The 20332-nt window shown below is 45.7% G+C and overlaps 1 protein-coding gene across 6 annotated transcripts in view; it reads left to right on the forward strand.

Annotated features, from left to right (window-relative positions):
• The window catches only part of PLEKHA7 (pleckstrin homology domain containing A7), a 220232-nt gene that overhangs the window by 66356 nt on the left and 133544 nt on the right, over positions 1–20332 (forward strand). For 2 of the 6 annotated variants that reach the window (XM_081541492.1, XM_081541491.1), the window contains exon 1: positions 12279–12650. The exons of the other annotated variants lie outside the window; for them this stretch is intronic. In XM_081541492.1, coding sequence (XP_081397618.1) covers positions 12568–12650 — 83 coding nt within the window. In that variant the 5' untranslated portion in view covers positions 12279–12567. Of the gene's footprint in view, positions 1–12278; positions 12651–20332 lie in introns of those variants that run through there. 6 annotated transcript variants of the gene reach the window in all.

A 20332-nucleotide genomic window follows, 5' to 3' on the forward strand; every position in this document is an offset into this window, starting at 1 on the left:
CCAAAGAAGAACCACAATTTGCAGTTCTTGGAATTATGTCTAATTTTCATTTACAAAGATTTCATCTTCCCAGGAAGAGAAATCGTTTTCTTAAAAAAAATGGTGTTTTTACTCATAAAACATCCTGTTTTTTTTAATGAAGTGCAGATAAACTGCAAATTGAAAAATGGTAATGGCCTTTCCCACATTCCCTCCTCATCTCTATCCTGGTTTCAACCTTCAATGTGTGAACATTAATTCATCACAGGACAAGAGTGACTGCTTTCTGATGCAAAAATCGTGACATATGATCTGATAAAGAATCTGTGTGTATGTATCATGTCTTTCAGAGGTATAAAAGGAAAATTCCAGTTATACACTTAATGAAATGCCTTTATTAAACAGAAAATTGCGAAAAAAAAATTTTTTTAAGGGAGGGGAATATCCAGGAACATCCAGAATATAGGCTCACTGAAAATATGGGTCATTGAATGTTTCAGAGGAAAATAAGCAAGAGAAAAGCTGCGTGTTAAGATAGAAACATAACATGATAAAGTGTCTCTGCAAAAATGCACCATCGTGTTAGATCATACAAACCACAAGGAATGCAGTGCTTGTACAAAAGTAGACCAAGACACATGTCTTTCTCTGACTCGGGGGTAACACACCAGGTCGGGACACAAAGGGCAGTCTGTTAATTCTTCCCAGCTCAGGCCGGTAGCCTTAGAAAGAGTACTAATGTCGCCATGTGTGTCCTGTCACCTTTCACCAAGGATTCATGAACAATGTGGCTTAGTGGTAAAATCAAGAACCTGCCTGACAACGCGGGAGACGCAAGAGATGCAGATTTGATCCATGGGTGGGGAACATCCCCTGGAGTCAGAAATGGCAACGCACTCCAGTATTCTTGCCTGGAAAATTCCATGGACAGAGGAGCCTGGCGGGCTACAGATGATGGAGTCACAAAGGGTCGGGCAGGACTAAGTATGCATGCACGTCATGAATGATAGATACATTCGTAAAACAAATAGGGATTTGAAATCCAGACTGGGGAAAATATCAGTAAGAATAAGAAAACAAACCAAGGGGGATGGGTAGAATATAAATATGCATGCGCTAAGGGTCTTCATTATTGCTGAGCTTTACATTTGACTTAGTGCTTCCTGACAGTCAAAACAAAACTGGAACAGAGTAGGTTTTCAGGATTTTACTGTTAGAGAAGAAAAACACCCTGGTCATGAAGAGGAAGCTGAGTGCCTCCTAGTTTGTTCCTCTGAGTTTTGTGTGTCGGGCCCACGGAGGGTGTGAACAGTGTCCTCTAGCTTTCTTATTAAGTCCTCCTCATCTGGCAGCCCCTCAGACTGGGTTGATTCTCTCAGCTCAGGTGTCCACGTTACAGACGGCCGCGGACCTCTCCTTTGTGGTACTTACCATCAAAGTACATTTACATCTACTCGTGAGCTTATTTTGACAGTTTGTCTTCTCCACTAGATTTTAAGTCTCGCGAGGCCAGGGCCATGTTGCCTTCAGTGTTTGGCATAATCCTGGCACACGGTGATCGCTCAGTAAATACTCATCTGAACAAATGAGTAAGGCAGAAGCAGCCTAGGGTTTTATGTGATTCTTGTAGCGCTCTCACAGGAAACCAAGGTTCTTTCAAGGGCACAAGCTATCTCTTGTCCAGAGAGCTCAAGCACCTTGTCCAGTAGCTCTCAGAATGTCTCCAAGTTCATTTCACTCCACTATATCCTTCAGAAATTGTTCATAACAATTCTAGGGCACCGTGCACCTGCTATAAGTCTGATCCCCTAGTAGGACTCAGTGCATGTTGGTGCTTGCCCTCCCAGGCGAGGGAAACTGAGGCTCAGGGGAGGGAGAGGGCTTGCCCAAGGTCACGTAGCTGGTGAGAGAGTGTAGGTCTGTCTTAGTGCACTCAGCGAGGTCTGAGTACATGCTGTTTGCTTTCCTCCTGCTGTGCTGAGCCTGAGCCACAAGTGCCTGCGTGAGTTATGGGTTCTTATCTCTTGGCAATTAGAGCAGCACAGCACAGGATTTCTGGCACAGGCCATTGCTGCTCTCTGACAGCTGTTACATTCCAGTCTCTCTTGAGTTGGGTGGGGAAAGAAAGCCCACACCTGGGGTTGGCCACGGCAGTCTCAGAACTCATTCGTCCTGGCTTTTGCACACAGAGAATGTGTTTATTGCTCTTGTCACACTGTCTCCTGAACTGCAGGCGCATTAAAGTTGAATATTATTTTCATAAAAGTCACTAGAGAGAAAGAGAGAAAAGAGGCACAATTCGGTTGTCTCAGGGAGAAGGAAATGGCAACTCACTCCAGTACTCTTGCCTAGAGACTCCTGTGGACAGAGGAGCCTGGTGGGCTGCTGTCCATAAGGTCGCATAGAGTCGGACATGACTGAAGCGACTTAGCATGCATGCATGCGTTGGAGAAGGAAATGGCAACCCACTCCAGTATTCTTGCCTGGAGAGTCCTAGGGACGGAGGAGCCTGGTGGGCTGCTGTCTATGGGGTTGCACAGAGTCAGACACGATTGACGTGACTTAGCAGCAGCAGCAGCAGGGAATAATTGGATTCGCCCAGTGATTGGGAGAGTGGAGGCGGGAAGTGACAACGTGCCGGGACATACATGTGATGGTACGTTTGATTCCAGATTTGTCAGGCATGTGTTTTTAATTACTTTGTACCTGTTGTCATTCTTTTACTAGAGACCTAATTTTTTAGAATGGGATTTATTATTATATTAAACTTTGTCTACTCCTTAAGACTGGCAAATGGGAGATTCTCATGGCTCAGTGTTGCCACCTACTGGGTACTGCATGGAGTATCAGTCTTCAGAAAGAGGACAATAAAACACATTTCAAGTTGCAACAAGGCATAATTTGATCTATCTGTTCTGCCACAAGCTTGCAAGTCCTCAGGGTGAGCCTTGTAAGCATCTGTCATTACTGTGTGCTCTGGAGTGTCAACATACCGGTTCCACTGACTTCCGGTGATTAAAAAAACACCGCTTTTCCTTTGCTTCTTTGAGGATGAACAGCCTCAAAAACATTTGCTGCCTGCACATGGGGATCTGAATAATTGCTCTACTCAGGTTTATGTTAGAGAATGCTCCTGAAGAAGGCACTTAAGGGGATGCTTGTAAACGTGACGAGGCTTTTGGTTCCATCTTTGACCCACTAGTCTCAGTAAGGATTTTGGCTCCTGTCAATGATTTAGAAAACCTAACAATTTTTATGTCTCCAAAGTTGTGTTCCCAGGCTCCTGGCTATTTAATATCCTAAAGCTTGTTTCTGCATTTAGAAGAACACAAGAGAATAGCAGTGGACGTCGACATGCCTGTACCTCTCTATACCAGAAAAGGACTGACAGATTCCAGCCTTGTTTGTGGTTTGATTTAGATTGAGTCTTATTCTGATTTCCTTCAGTGGCTTTGACAAGTCTTATTTGCAAGATGAAGCAGCACAGTTATTGAGCTAGCATCCTGTTCCTAATGTGAATGGTAAGAGCCACAAAATCATCCATACATATAAAGGACATAAGATTTCACCCATTTTCCCTATAAATTATTGTTTAGGCAATTAGAGACAAAAAATGTGAAAAATGTAAATGCTAGTCATTACCAGACTCTTTTTTTTAAGAAGAGATCAAATTTTTAAGTGTTTTACATATTAATCAGGACATTTGCTCCCCCAACCTCCAATTAATATCCATGATAAACAACCTTTGCTGATTACATAAATCTGAAAGCTTAGAATCCAAGTATGTGCGTGCTCAGTCTCCCAGTCGTGTCTCTGTTTGCGACTCTGGATTATAGCCCACTAGGCTCCTCTGTCCACGGGAAATTCCAAGCAAAAATACTGGAGTGGGTTGTATTTTCTGCTCCAGGGATCCTCCCAACCCAGAGATTGAACCCATGTCTCCTGGATCTCCTGCACTGCAGGCGGATTCTTTACTGTCTGAGCTGCCAGACAAGTGCGGAAACCCTAACTATGTGTCTGTTCATCTACTGCTTTATCCTATTACACAGTGGATTCAAAGCGGCTTATGGGAAAGACATAAAATATGAATGAAAAATAAAACAATCAGCAACAACAAGAGTATAAATTATACTAGGAGATTAAGCCCAAGGAGACAGGAGAATGCGAACAGCCTAGTACTGTTTCTGTTAAGCTAAAAAGCCACTTCATTTTACATGTTGATGTAGCCATTTTTTTTAAAAGCTGCTTGGAAGCTGCTCTCAGTTTTGGAAAGCTCTGTGTAAACATGGGCAGCTTCGTGTTACTGGCGTTTCAGCTGAACTTTTAAAATTGCCTTTTGTTTTTTACCTTCCAACCTCTACCTGACTTCCAGCACACACCCACTTCCTCTAAGCCAAGGTGGTATCAGCACTGAAAGTATTTTTTCAAATGAGGTTGCTGTATTTCTGGAAATGGTGTAGCTGGGAGGTCAGCTGGCCTTTTGGGAAGCCTGAATGTGGGAGGCTTATTTTGGAAACCCTTTCATTATTATCACACTCTGGCCCTTGTGAGCAATTCCAAGGACTTGCACCTGGATGGGCTTCGATGATAAGAGGACCAAAAAAAAAAGGAGTATTGAAGTGGAAGAGGGGGGCAGAAGTCCTTTTCTCACAAGCTGGCAGCATGCCTGATAAACTTCCTTTCACAGCTCCTGAGTCCAATCTCTCCTCTAGGACCTCCAGCCTTGGTGTTGCCTTCCGGGGATCCGGCATGCTGGGGGTCATCTTGAGAGAATTTGGCCCAATAGGCTCCCAGGAAGCTGGTCCAGGGGGTGGGGCTGGGATACAGACTTGCCCGGACCACAGAGGGCAGCTTGTGCAGGGTGCTTTCAGCCTCAAAGCAGGTTATAGTCTTGTGTTGAGATGCCACTCTGCCCTGGCTTGTTAAAACCAACCAGAGGTCCGTAGCTGGAACAGCTCCTCTTCCACAAAGTCAGGAGTCATGTGATGATGAGACCCCTCTGATTACATCTCCAGCCCTGACCTTCCCTCTAAGCGGAGGCTTCTACAGGTCACTGTCTTCAGGACTTCTCCACTCAGAAGTCTCCACTCAGACCAACAAGTCTAAAACTGAGTTCTTGGTTGATTTTAATGCCCTCCTCTCCTTTGATTTTTTTTTTTTCTTTTTTCTTCCCCAGGCTTAATCATCTCAGGGAACTGCACTGGCATCTGCTCTGTTGCTCAAATCAAAAACTTGGGAGTCTTTTTTGCCTGTCTCTTTCCTATACCCCTGTCATAAATCCCATCAGTGAGTCCCCTTGGCTCTGCTACCAAGACATTTTGCACAGCTGCATCCCCTCAGCCTCCACCTTCTCTTGCCTGTTCTCTTGTAGTAGTCTCTTTAGATAGTGTTGTTATTTCTCCCTACTTCTTTTCAAAGGAATTAGAGAGGTGCTGCAGTCAGACCATCTGGGTTTGCATACTGGATCCTCCACTTAATGTGATGAGCAAGTTACCTAATCTTTCTGTGCTTGGGTTTAGAATCTGTAAAACTGGGATAATAATAGTTCTCATAGAAAAAGTTTTCATGAGAATTAAAAGAGATCATACATGTAATGTTCTTAGGACAGTTCTGAGCACATAGTTAAGCACTAAAGAAATGTTAGGGTTTTATTGTCCCCAGCCTCCCCACTCATTCTCCAAATAGCAGCTACAGAAGTCCTTTAAAAAGGGAACTTAGACCATGTGTCTTCCATCACAATCTTTTCTTTTAAATCCTTCTGTGTCTTCTTATTGCATTTGGGAGAGAATCTAATCTACCACGTGTTACATGGCCTCCATAACCTTCACTGTCTGACTCCCCAGTTGCCTCCTTTACCACCCATCCTACTGGTCACTGAGCTCTAGCTTCACTGCCCTTCCTTTGCAGGAATGCATTTATTTTGCTCCCACTTTGCTGAAAGTGTTCCTCTACCAGATCTTAGTTTAAATGTTGCATCTTAGGCCTTTCCTGATACATACTCTGAACCACCATTTCACTCTATCACGTCACTGCTGTGTTTTCTTCATAGCAGACATCAGTCTCTGAAGTTATTTAGTTGTTTATTATCTGTATTTTGTCCCTCTGTCTCTTTTGTCACTACTGTATCTCCTGTATAAACAGGGCCTGATTATAAATGCTGTTGTCATGATCTGTAGCTCGCTAGGCTCCTCTGCCCTCCACTTTCTCCTGGAGTTTGCTCAAATCATGTCCATTGAGTCGGTGACACTATCTAACCATCTCATCCTCTGCCACCCTCTTCTCCGTTTGCCTTCAATTTTTCCCAGCATCAGGGTCTTTTCCAATGAGTCGTCGCTTTGCATCAGTTGGCCAACATATTGGAGCTTCAGCAACAGTCTTTCTAATGAATATTTGGGGTTAATTTCTTTAGGGTTGACTGGTTTGATCTCCTTGCAGTCCAAAGGACTCTCAGGAATCTTCTCCAGCATTACAATTTAAAAGCATCAATTCTTTGGTGCTCAGCCTTCCTTATAGTCCAGGTCTCACATCTGTACATGACTACTGGAAAAACCGTGGCTTTGACTATATGGACCTTTGTTGGCAAGGTGATATCTCTGCTTTTTAATATACTGTCTAGGTTTGTCATGGCTTCCCTTCCAAGGAGCAAACATCTTTAATTTCATGGCTGCAGTCATCATCCGCAGTGATTTCAGAACCCAAAAAAATGAGATCTGTCACTCTTTCCACTTTTGCCCCTTCTATTTGCTGTGAAGTGATGGGACTGGATGCCATGATCTTAGTTTTTTGAATGTTGAGTTTTAAGCCAGCTCTTTCACTCTCCTCTTTCACTCTCATCAAGAAGCTCTTTAGTTCCTCTTCACTTTCTGCCATTAGAGGCCCTAATAAATGTTTATCTATTGACTAAGTAATGGAAACTGCCATAATTATTTAGTACTTACTATGTTCCACACACTTTCACAATTCTGTTACTTATTCCTCATAATATTATTAAGGGGATAGATAGTTTAACACCCATTTTACAGTTGAACAAATAGAATGGCTGAGAGAAGAAAAAACTTATCTGGGGCCAACAAGCTGGCAAGTGGTTAAGCCATGATAATTTAACTTATATCTGGCTGAGTCCATGCAGTGTTTCTGTGATAACACTAGTGAATTCATGGGGTTTGTACCTGGTGTGTGAATGCAAAGTGAATCTAGACAAGTATCAAGATTTCATTATCCTCATTCTTTTTAAAAGATAACAGTTTTAGAGTCTATCCTAGGTACTGGTTCCTATTTTCTTTTTTCCTGGTGTTCTTCATCATGCCTTAGATTTGTTGCAATTTTGTTGAGGTTTCATAGGATGTAGCAATTGGACACAACTGAGCGACTTCACTTTCACTTTTCCCTTTCATGCACTGGAGAATGAAATGGCAACCCACTCCAGTATTCTTGCCTGGAGAATCCCAGGGACGGCAGAGCCTGGTGGGCTGCCGTCTATGGGGTCGCACAGAGTCGGACACGACTGAAGCGACTTAGCAGCAGCAGCAGCAGCAATTGGATTCATTCAGCTTAGATTATGAATTGATTCAAGTCCAGTAGGGTGATGCCTGCTAGGAGATTAGGAGAGATGGGTGTGTTAGGTCCTCATGGCCCTGTAGCTTCAAATTTTTCAAACTGTGGGCTCTAGACCACAAAGAGCCAAATCAACTCGGGTTGTTTGCTAATATGGGATTCTTGGGCTCACCCTAGAATTGTGGCATGAGATTCTCTAGGGGTGGACCCCTGGAATGTGCTTTTTTACAGTCAACCAAGGTTATTTTGATTAAAATGGATGTATGACGATCACTGGTAATAGACATGCTCTAGCTAATTAGGTGCTTTGTGATTTGATTTTGTTCTTGATTTTTTTTTTAATTTGTAGAGCTACATATTTACTAATTTTTGATTTTATTAAAACTCATTTGCATGGCTTTTAGTCACTGACCATGGAGCAAGTAGGCTTTTTTCCCATTCTTAATGACTCTTAAGCTCTAAGTCCCAGACCCAGGTTGGCTATCTTGGTCAGTATGTTCAATGTTTCCTGCTTAGGGGAAGCAGAGTGCCTCATTTCTGTTCCTGTGCTGTTGCTTGGCTCTGTGTGTGTGTGTGTGTGTGTGTGTGTGTGTGTGTCGGCGGGGAGTAGGGGGGTGAGGCTGGTCTGTTCTCAAGGGGGCTAGGTAGTTGTACAAGAGCAGACATTCTCATACATTTGGTCCCATTAAAATTACTTTCAAAAATCAAGTTTCTTCTTATTACCTCCTTTCCAGAAACAATTCTGGAAATATCAAAATCCCCAGATCTGGAAGTCTGTGCTTCCCTCCTCTCTGTTTCCTTTCTAAACAAGGTCCCATGTTGTAATAGATGCCATAACAGTGAAATTAGCTTTATTAGACTCTAGGTGGACTTAAAATGTAACCTAATGGCAGCTCTGTCTGGCTTGGAAGTCATGTGCCTCATTTTGAGCAGAGAATGCACTTGGTTGCTGTGCTTGGTAGGGGACTTAATGATTATTGAATTAAAGTAGCCAAATAATACAAGCATCCTTCATCTTTAGATGCTGCCCTGATGGTTTCTAGCTATTGTGTTTTGAGAAACCTGTGCCTCCAGCTTGGATTTTTAATCCCACCCGCCTTCTGTCCGTGACTTAAGAGTTCTTGAGTTACACCACAGGAGAAAGTCAGCACAGCTATATTTCCCACCTCACCTCCCTCATCTGGTTTGTGAGCACTCTGCGTTCTCAGAGAGCTTGAAATATGAGGCAAATTGCAGTTTCCCACCTTTGTGCCAGAGAACTAACAACTAGCCAGCTCCTTCTCCTCCCCAAAGTTCTAGATATACTTTCATTAAACAATAATGTGCTATACTGAGGTACTACTCACTTTGTTCACTTTGTCCGAATACTTTTATAAAGAAAAAGTGAAAGTTTTAGCTGCTCAGTCATGTCCGACTCTTTACAACCCCATGGACTATAGCCCACCAGGCTCCTCTGTCCATGGAATTCTCCAGGCAAGATACTGGAGTGGGTAACCATTCCCTTCTCCAGGGGATCTTCCTGACCCAGGGATTGAACCTGGGTCTTCTGTGTTGCAGGCAGATTCTTTACCATCTGAGCCACCAGGGATATTCACCCCTTAAAAGAAAAGTAGAGCCTTGACTAGGCTGTTTAACAGCAAGGAAACTGAGGCACAGATCATTCATCTAGTTACTAGCTCAGCCTGGTCTGATTTATGGCCTGTGGCACCATCAGATATGGAAAAAGCAGGCTGAATAGTTTTTGGTCCTCAGGACCAAAGATATATGCTTTATATGTTCTCAGCTTATTAAGAACCTAGAATATTTGGTAGAGAGTTTTAGGGGTAGGAGATCCATTAGCGAATGGTCGTGGCTGCTTCCTTTTGGACCCTTTAATCTAAGCTTTAAGCATTATTATAAGCACGACCCAGGAGGTAAATGTAAAAATAATTTTCTTGCCAGTTTTTCCTGCATGGTATCCTAGCGACGATGTACTGTCTGTCCTTGGGTGTTGGGGCACCAACTGGGGCAGTATCAGAGCTTGCAGAGAGAAGGAATATGAAAGACCTGGTCAGAGTCACCCCTTTTAAAGTCAACGCATAGTTTCTTTTTATCTTTTGGAGGATTTTAAACCCCTTTATTTTTAAGCAGTAGTTTATTTTCTGATTACCTCGGTAATATATCTTTATTGTCAGACCACTTGGAAAACACAGAAAATCCCAAGGAAGATGAAAGCTCTAATTGCGGTATTGTTAACATTTTGGTAATTGTCTGTTTAAAAAAATTTTTTTTTTTTAATTTGGCTGTGCTGGGTCTTAGTTGTGGCACACAGGATCTTTAGTTGTGGCATGCAGGATCTAGTTCCCTGACCAGGGGTTGAACCTGGGCTCCTTGCATTGGGAGCGCCAAGTCTTAGCCATTGGACCACTAGGGAAGTCCTGGTAAATATACTTCTGGTAGTTTTTTCCTCTGAACTGTAATACAGCTCTTGGGTTCTTAACTCAGCATATAAGGGGAAAAAAATCTCATGAAGTGAAGGTTACCCCAAGCCACATGGACAGTAATTCTTATGCACTCTAAAGTTGGGAAACCATTGAACTAGACTCAAAGAAAGAACAACAGAAAAATCTATATGAAAAGTCTGGGGGAAAAACATTTCTACCTTTAAGATTACTATCAAATCCCTGATGATAAGTGGATGGCAGTAGAGAATTGAACTGTATTCTTACCTGCCTGTAATATTTATTCTGTTCTGTTTTAATATTAAGTTTCTTTAACTTTCATATGGGTTAGTAGATTTACTCGTGAAGATGACATACCATAGAGCCGTCACGTTTTGGTCTAAGAAGTGGGTTTGAATCATCCAGTAAGAAAAATGAGCACAGTACCATTCTACCGTAGGTGCTTACCACCCCCCTCAAACCTACACATACACACACACAATTGGGATCATTTGTCTTGTAATCTTCACCTCATTTTAGTCAATAGTAAATATTCCGTATATCAGTTTTCAAGTTGCATATATTCAATTACAAAGATATACCACAGCTTATTAACCAATCATTTGCTGTTATAAATCTGTGTTCATTCATAATTATGTCTTGAGGATAAATACTTAGATGTGAAATTGATGTTTCAAAGGATATGTACACTTTTACAGCTTTTAAGTCATATAGCTAATTTGTCCCCAGGAACATTATGTGTTTCTTTCAAAGTGTCTATTTCCCAGCATCACTGGAAATTATTATTCAAAAGAGTCTTTCACAGCATGCCTTTTGGATGACCCATGGCTTCTGTTCATTGCCTGGCCAATTTATCCTGGAAAGAATAAAAGAAATGAGTCTAGAGATGATAAATGCTTGTGGCCAGGTTCATGTTGAAGGAATGGGGACAGATGACAGGAAAAGGGTAAGCTTGGAGACCATTTCTTTACTCCTGCTTCCAAGTTATCTACAGCAGAGATCTTTTAGTGGTGAATACTTAAAGGACATGTAGAGCTTTAAAAGCAAATTCAATGATAATTTTTTAATTTGGAAAATGATTTGATGTCATCATAGACACTACAGAATAGGAATGACATTTGTATGTTTATCCAAAAGAGAGTATGGGTTTTTAAAAAAATGAGGAAACACTGTTCTAATCTAAAACCCTCACTTGAGATAAAGAAACTGAAACCAGAGAGTGGAATGCATTTCTTTAGAGGCATAGCTATACAGCAAATTGATGATGGAGTTGGTTCCCACCTACCTGTTCAAAGCTCAGTAACGATGTGGACCAGCCTAGCTCCGGGGAGATGAGGAAGCAGACATAAGGGCCTCTTTGGACGGACGGCCAGGCTCTCTTCTAGAGCCTGTGAGCTGCTTCTTGCCCCTCTTGGACAAAGGCCTAGGTGTCTTGGGCATGGCAGTCCACCTCTGCTTGATTCTCCCCACCTGTCAATGAGAGTGGGCCTACACTTTAATAACCAGGGTTTTTGCCTGAACTTTCCCTCCCCTGGATAACTTGTGTTCATGCCTCAGCAGCTCAAAAGTCACTTCCTCCGGGAAACCTTTCCTGACAGCTAAGATAGTTTAGGGTCCCTGTGTGCAATCTTATAGCACCTCTTACCTTAATTACCTTGCTTTGTCTTTAATATCTCTCTCCTCACTAGACTATCTGCTTTATGAGTGTAGGAATATTGTTTATCTTCTGTTGCTCCTGGCATATACTAAGCCTTAATAAATGCTTGAATGTTTGACTATTTGGATGGATGCTAATTAGTGAATTAGAAGTGTGTGTGGGCTGCTGGGTGGTGCTGTCTCTGATTGCCTGCAGAACCAGGAGAGCTGTTCCTTATGGCCAAGGGCACTGGGAGAAGAGAGAGGGAAAGGAGACCCAGTTGAGGGTGCTGGTGTAACGACAAGCCGGAGGGTATGGTCTGCATCCCTGGGTGCGCCATAGCGGCCTCCTGGGTGAAGGGGTCAGCAACCACATCCAACCATTCATTCCTGGCCTGGCAGAATCAACCCAGTAATTTAGTGGAGGTGGTTAGAGAGGAGCCTCCTTGAGTCATTCTGGGGAAGAGAATTCAAGGTCAGGACAATCCTTGGCGGGGAGAGGACAGCAACCCAGGTCACCTGCGACCCGGTCTTCACAGTCGATGGGCACTTGGAGCAGTGGCTGTAAGGTCTGCTGGTGGCTGGCTGGGCGCCAGAGCAGCGCTGCTGGTCGGCAGCAGGTCCTGCCCCCTCCGCCGGTTTCCCTCCCCCTCCTCCGCCTCCCAGCCCACTCCCGCTTGCAGCATCCTCTGCAAGGAGAGGAATGTGCCGCGCTCGGGCGCGCAGTCTTGGCCGAGCGGCGGCACCCCGGGGCGCGCTCTGGACCTCCGGGGTCTGCTGTCTGGCGCTGCGCCACGTGCTTTGATCGGTGCTGATGTCAAGTGGGTGTGGGCTCTCTGGGCAGACCGGCGGAGGACGAGGAGGGCGCGAGATGCGCCGCGGGCGCGCTGAGGCCCCTGCGCGCTCTGCCGCCCAGCGCCGCTGACCGCTGACCGGCCCCGGCTCGCGGACCGGGCTCATGGAGCCGCGGCGCTGCCCGGCCGGGGACGCGTGCCCCGCCGCCCTTGGGGGCTGGCGGGGGCCGCCGCGGGGGGCCTGCAGGTGTGTCCGCGCGCGCCGGAACTTTCGGGGGGCTGCGGGCTGTTTTGGGGCGGGCAGGGCGCAGGGTGCGCAGGCTGCTTTTAGGGGTGCTTTGTGTCTGGGCTCTGGCGTGACGGGAGCCGGTGGGTCCCCGGCCGGCCATCCGTGTGGGAGCCGCAGCTCGCCGCCGGAGTTTCAGGGAGAGAATTCATTGAGCCGGCGACCGGCTTTGGGTTACTCATCGGGAAGGGCGCCGAGGGAGCCTTGTTGTTTTGAGAATTGGTCTCCAAGTACAGCCTGCATTCATGGTAACAGGATTATCTCTCAGCAGACAGCGCGGCTTCCCGAGATCGGCTGTGGTTGGGGGCACTGGTCGGGGTGCGGGGGAGGGGAGGTGGGCAAAGGCGACCCGGCCACCCACTCCGCCCCCACGCCTTCCCTCCGAGAACCGGCTTAGGGCGAGGCGAGGGGTCAGCCTCTCGCGGCCGATGACAGGTCTAGTTTCAGACACACCTTCCCGGAGGAATGCGGAGGCTTTGTTCCAGGGCCCGTCCCAGCCCCTAGCCCAGAAGCCCGCGGGCACGGGGCCGGGACTCCAGGGCCATTACTCATCTTTTCTGGCAACGCCGGCGAGCTCCCGGGTAGGCAAGTTAATTATTAACGTGTCTAGGCTGGAGGGAGGGAATCTGGAAATGAGATTGGTGGGCTGCAGGTTTTTCTTGCCCCCCCCCCCTTTTTTTGGCGCTGGCCATCAAGGTTGAAGCTCAGGGTATTGCAGCCTGTTTCCTGAGAAGGATGCTGGCCTTCCCCAAGTGACCGGCACTCCCGCTAAAGGGCTCCCCTTTCTCCCCATTTGCGGGATAGCCGCCACCTTCCCCCCGGAGGGCACAAAGGGAGCAACTCTTGTCTTATCTACTTTGGAACCGGCCCGTACCTCTCCTCCTTTGCTTTCTGAAAACAACCTCATTCCCCACCCGCCGCCTCAGGGAGCTTCCAGGCCCAGGTGTCTGAGACCCGAGCCCGCAGCCGGCCGTCTGAAGCGTCCGGTGAAGCGCCGCCCTGCCCCACCTCAGTGCTTGTAAACCGCCGCCCCGCTCAACAAGTGCCCTGGGGTGTGTTTTCCGGCCCCGGCTCTGTAGGACTGTGGGCGGAGGCAAAAGTGTGCGCCGGTGGTCACCTGACCCGCCTCTCCCCGTTCCCTCAGCTCGCCGGGTAAGGAGGAGGTCCAGGTGGGGAAGAGCTGAGGGCGGAGCTCCTTGCTCAGGTTTCGGTTTCCCTCCCGGCAGGCTGGGAGAAGGTGGATTCTGAGGCGGGTAGTCTTCCCAGGTGTGCTGTGTGCTGTTGGATGAGAATGAGAGGGCTCAGGTCTAAATGGAGGGCTGCGGGTGGGGCTGGTGCAGGCCTGAGAGTTTGCCTCGGCTGGGGCCTGAGGCAATTGTCACTTTCAGCCCTCCTGGAGGCATTGTGCCTTAGAGACCTGGTGGGTCTTTGTCAGTTTAGGATAGAGGACTCAGCCTTGCAAGCTGAGGGTTGGCAGATGTATGATGAGAAGATGAGCACCTCTTGGAAGTTGACACTCTTGAGGGTGGAAGAGGGGGCTGGGCTTATGCGGGGGGGGGGGGGGAGAGCAGGGAGGGGGATTTTAGCTCTGACTGTGGGCTTCCCAGGTGGTGCTGGTGGCAAGGAACCTGTCTGCCAGTGCAGGAGACAAAAGAGACATGAGTTCGATCCCTGGGTCGGGAAGATCCCCTGGGAGAGGGCATGGCAATCCACTCCAGTATTCTTGCCTGGAGAATCCCCATGGACAGAGGAGCCTGGAGGGCTACAGTCCATGGGGTCTCAAAGAGTCGGACATGACTGAAGCAACTTCACATACACGGACATAGGCTGTGAGTTGTATCAGGTTTGTAAGAGAGGCTGTTGTTGCACCCCACATCCCTCCGTTGTTTTCTGTCCTCTTACCTCAGTGGCTTGGCTTACTGGTTCTTCCTGGCTCTGGTCTCCAGGGCTGGACTGTTCTGATGGCTGCCCAGGGACACAGAAGTCCCCATCTCACCCCAGCCTTCTGGGGAGGAAATGAGTGAGGGAAAGTGTGGCTTCGGAGAGCCTGCTGATTCTGACACCCTGGGTTACTGGGGAGTCTGTGCCACCTGTCTTCCCACTGGGTTTGCAGTATGTACAGTCAGTACACCCCTCCCCCAACAGACATGCTTTTAGAGTGGCACCTTCTCCAGCAGTGTCCTGAGCTGCCAGGATCTGCTGGCCTGCTGGCACTCTGTGAGTTGAGGATTTGGAGATGGTCCTGATTAAGAACAATTTTTTTTTTAAATTATGGGAAGTCTGCCTCAGGCTGCCATCTAATGTCTGCTCACTTTGCAGCCTGCTGGTCGCAGCTGAATGTTCATTAATAACAGCCTGGCCACTGCCTGGGGAAGCTACTTAAGGTGATTCTGTAAAGAGTGGGTGGGTCTCTGGGGGCACCAAGAGAACAAGCCGTCATCAGGGATTGTGACCTTCTGGGGAAACTGAGGCGATGGTTAGGCTGTGGGATTGTGGGGTGAATGGGGGTGGGGGGGATCAGGGTCACTGAGATTGGTAGGGTCCAAGGATTGAGCAGGGATGGTTTGGAGGTTCCCCCAGTGTGTCCTGATCCTACTGTCTGTGCTGGGCACAGTGGGCTGTGCTGAGTGAGTTCAGCATCAGCTGAGTCCTCTGTCCTGGGAACTGCCTGCCCCTCCACCTGGGAAAAGGGTCCGCCTCTCTCTGGTGGCTCAGCTGGTAAAGAATCCGCCTGCAATGTGGGAGACCTGGGTTTGATCCCTGGGTTGGTAAGATCCCCTGGAGAAGGGAACAGCTACCCAGTCCAGTATTCTGGCCTGGAGAATTCATGGACTGTATAGTCCATGGGATTGCAAAGAGTCCAGCGACTGAGCGACTTTCACTTTCACTTTCTCTTCCTCTCCGTACACCAGCTCCTGAACTTCTCCCTTCCCTTTTAACAGCAGCGCTGGGTTTAATGGTGGCGGTAACTGTGTTCTTCAGCCCCAGCTCTGGCAGGGAGCTTCATCCTGGGATGGGCAGCTGGAGAAAGTACCCAGGCTAAGAGAGAGGTGCTTCCGAAGGTTTGTTCTGAATCACATAAGATCAAGAGGAGAAACAGAATGGACACACTGGCGGCCTTTGCAGTCATGGTTTGTAAAATACAGAATTCCTCCCTAGGTTTTATATCCTCTCTGTGAAGAGAAAAGAGGCTAGTTATTCTAGGCCTAAGCCCTGTGGGTCTCCAGGTGAGGGGAGAGAGAATGATGAGGAGTTAATTGAGGCAATCGGTTTGTGGCGTTTTCTCTGCCGCCTTGGGTTCAAACTCAGCCTTTGCTATTTAACTTGCTTCATATTTGTGGGGCTGAGTCTGTCTCAGTTTTTCTTCACCCCTCCCTCAAGCAGGATAATTATGAGGATTATTCACGATGTTTGCAAAGGATTGAACACAGTGCTTGTTCATTGGTAGCTTTAAAAAAAATTAATTAAAGGTCACTAGAGGATCTTGGGAGCAGTAGCTGAGAGAGTTTGTTTTTTCATAGATGATAAGAATATTAGAAATGCCATTTTGTGCCACCCCAAAGGCCAGACCTGGGCTCCTAGCGGGTCGGCATGAGAATTGTCCTGGAAAATTTCTTCTGATCTTCACATTAAGATTGTTTTCTAGTCTCAGATTATTCAGAGGCCTTGGATCTCCCATGAAATCCGTAACTGCAGGCACAGAGCATAGTTGAGCTGGAAAGGTAGCATCCCTCAAACTTTTGCTAATGCAGCCATCTCTGGTCCAGTCTTGACTGTGGATTATTAACCACCAGACACCTGGCACTTTTTAATCTGTGTAATTCTGAACAAGTCCTTTTATCTCTTTGAGCCAGTGTTTTGTGAGAGTAATAAAACCTGCCTCACACAGTTCTTGTGGTTAAATGCAATAGTATATACAAAACTTGCGCAGCATGCTGGTGATTGCTGATAGCTCGTGTGTGTGGGCTCAGTTGTTGTTTAGTTGTGTCCAATTCTTTGCAACCCCAGGAACTGTAGCCCGCCGGGCTCCTCTGTCCATGGAATTACTAATGTGCCAGACTTAGACTGTTCTAAATGTTTTCATACATTATCTCACTTAATTCTCACAACAATTTACGGTACAGTTAATTACTGCCCACATCTTATTGATGAAAAAGTTGACTATTAGGAATTAAAATTGTTTTCGTTGTGTGGCTGACCCTCTGCGGAAGTCGTGCATCTGAAGATCTCTGCCTCCCAGAGTAAGAGTAAACTGAAGTTTGTGCAGATACATCTGCAGATGGCTTTCTAACATCCGCCTGTTCTAACATCTCTAGCTAACTCTGGATATGTTTATAAAATGACTAAAAGGAGTCTTTATTGAGCATTTTGGTTTTTCAGTGCTACTCTGTTGTCTACTCTCCCTTACGCCCATAGGCTCGATGGGGCTTATAGACTCAGTACCTTCCTGGCTGTTAATGTTTAAGTGTCATTTGTATGGGACTGTAACCCTCTTGTGCTCACTCACTTAATGGTGCCTTTTAAGAAGGAGGTTGTTGGTGGATCAAAGATAATTGCTATTAGTATAGTAATGTAAGGTACATAAAAGGGATTGTACATGAGCTTGCCTCAATGGTGGGCAACACTTAGAAACTGAGGATCAGTTGTACCTCCTTCTGACGTGAGTGTAATTCATGTAAATAAACTAAATGTTTATGGATTTAAAAAAGAAAAAAGGTTGCTAGTTTGATTTGACTTTAGGCAGAAGAAATATTTGTTTGGTTTAGAGCCAACCACTAGGCTTAAAGTTTTCAAGGTCCCATCTTTCTAACTGTTCTGGTTAGCTGTTTTGCTTCCTTGCCTCTGCTCCACACCATCTGCCAACAGGCACTCAGGTCTGAAGTTTCAAATGTGTTAAGAAAAAAAAAAAAGGAGTGGGGAGAAAGAAACAAAACACCCTGTGAAAATAAGGACTCAATGGCTGGTGGTGATTCAACCATGGGTGGTGTTCATTAAGAGAGAGTTATGATCACAGCCTCAAATTCATTCTGATTACTTTTGTAGCATGTTTATAGGAGAAGAAAAAGGCTGCAAGTTTGTGGGTCATTCTTTTTATGACAAGAATAACATTTATGCGGGGTGTGACACAAAGGAATAAAGGTCTGGTTAGGAATAAAAAGAGAAAAGCAACTGGTGGGCCTCGGCCATGCTCAGAAGATTCCAGAGCTTTTGTTAGCAGTGATTTTTCACAGTACAGACCTCGGTGCCCTAGTTCCCACAGCAACCTGGTGATGTCATCAGGGTGGGTATTGTTCTTGTCATTTTACTGGAAAATGGAGTGACTTGCCTGAGGTCAGGTACCCAGATATGTAACACTGGAGACTGGACCCCAGGTCTCTGACTTTCTGTCTCAAAAGCAAGCAATCTCATTTATTCTTGTGACAATTTTAGTAGTGTTTCCTATTATGGACACATGATGGAAAACCTAGAATATTATAAAGGAAGATTGAATCAGGGAATCATGGCCCAGGCACCAGAGACAACCATTGTGTACATTTTGGTGAATTTCTAAAGAGACTCTTGTTTTAGGAAGAGGGAGCGTTTGTTTTTGTCAGAGAAGAATTGCTTGTCATATGTCCCTGGGCATCTCCAGTTTCCTGTCTTGGAGCAGGCACTCCTTCTGTAAGCTTGATTCCCTACACATTCAGGCCAAGTTCTTTATTTTATGTGACACACAGTACTAGGCCCAGTGGGGGAGAGAAAGATGAGCAAAGCATTCCTGCCTTTATAATTAAGCAGGAGAGACAGATGTGTACTCAACTAGTTAGTCCAGGTATAACCATAATAGCAAATGGTGACTGCATCCGGCTCTGGCCTGGGCGCTTTAGACGAAATAGTCATACTTAATCCCCAGGCAACGTTGTGAAGGAGGTAGTACCCGTTTCACAGTTGAAGAAAGCCTGTGAGGTCAAATGACCCTCCTAAAATGATAAAACTGACAACCATCCAAGTTGAGATTCAAATCTAGGTTGTCCCATTATAAGACTAAGTGCCCTCTCTTTTGAAAATCCTTTAAAAGAGAAGCACAAAGTCAGAGTCTTTTGAGATGAGGAAAGGAGTGGCATATACCCCTTTGTCATTCTCTGTCATCCGTTTTTTTCTTCTGGCATCTTTCAAGATGAATGATTCTAATTATTTTGAGTGATATTCATTACCTTTTTCAAAAGTTTCCTGTTTGGATTCTTTTGCTTATTTGGACCACTTGATAATAAATCTCATAATCTCAGAATGGGAAGGAAAATAGAAGAGTTATCCAGACCATTCTCTTTATTTTGTCATTTTGGGGAAACTGAATGTCAGAGAAGGAACCTGACATAGCATACCTAATAGTTGTTGGTTGAGTTAGGACTGGAAATCAGATTTTTTCATCAAAGTTTCCCCAAATGTAACAGGACGTGGACTAAAACCAGGGTGAATATTTTAAATTTTAATAGTTTTATACATGGGTATAGGATTTTTTTCAAGTGAAATATGGCTAGAATATCAAACTCATCATTTGGCAGCTACTGTTGCTTAGGATGTGCCTAAAGTCTGCACTGTCTATTTAAAGAAAAAAGTGGAAGTACAGGTTGGACAGGGAGGAGGCAGAATAATAGAGGTGGTGTGTGGGCCACATGTGGATAACATTAGGGACACAGTGCAGATACACCAAGCTGTACTCTCTGAGAAGATTTGCTTGCCCTACCTACTTGATTCTTTGAGGAGCAGAAAGAAGTAGGGGCAGAGCCTTGTGGAAACATATTACTTGCTAGACATTTACCTGTGGGTCGGTATTAATGGGTTCACTGTATGTATATTGTATATTGAGAAAGCTCAGAGAGGTTGATTAACAAGTCCATGGTCACACAGGGTAGTTGGAGAGTGAGGGTTCAGACCCAGCTTGGGCTCCTTCCCTTGGCCCTGCTTGCTACCTGCCACATTCCACAAGGTGGGTGCACCCTACACCCAGCCTGTGCTGATTATCCAAGATTCTGACACCGGCTTCTTCAGGTACCAGGCTCAAGTGGAAATGATTGTGATTGGGTTGCTAGGTTGCTGCTGTAGCCTGCTAATTTAAAGCTTGATTTTGATAGAATTTCAAAGAATGTGCTGTATTTTTAATATGTGGTATTTATCAAATCTGACTCATGCTGGTAAGTGATAAAATCCTTATCCTGCTGCCTTTTGGCTTCTGTACACATTGTGATGATGCCGTGTGGATTGTGAGCTCCAGGAAGACATAGGCTGTGCCTGTCAGTCTGTCTAAAGGGCAATTATGAAATGATCTTTGAGGCTGATTCATTTATCCATACTTTCAGAGTTCAGAGAATCAGCCAGTAGGTTTTTATCTAGGGTGGAGGTGGGTGGGTTGCTCCCACCGTAGCTGTTGAAACTCAGAGTTGCAGGTTATAGAGACAAGGCCCCCTTTGGGAGATTTTGGCTAGAGCAGGGGTTCCAGGCTTTGCATTTTTCCTAAACCAGTTGAGAACCTTCTAAACCTTCGGTTTAGGATCACATGGAGCAGGGTTTGTTGTAGGAAGCGGTCATTCACTGCCCATTTGCTATGCAGTAAAAGCTGTGATAGTGAGGTAGGCTGAATGATGCTTCCCTCCCCAAAAGGTGTT

This window comes from Giraffa tippelskirchi, chromosome 11 (genome assembly GCF_054371585.1).
Source record: "Giraffa tippelskirchi isolate mGirTip1 chromosome 11, T2T-mGirTip1v1.2.pri, whole genome shotgun sequence".
In the NCBI taxonomy this organism is placed as follows: domain Eukaryota; kingdom Metazoa; phylum Chordata; class Mammalia; order Artiodactyla; family Giraffidae; genus Giraffa; species Giraffa tippelskirchi.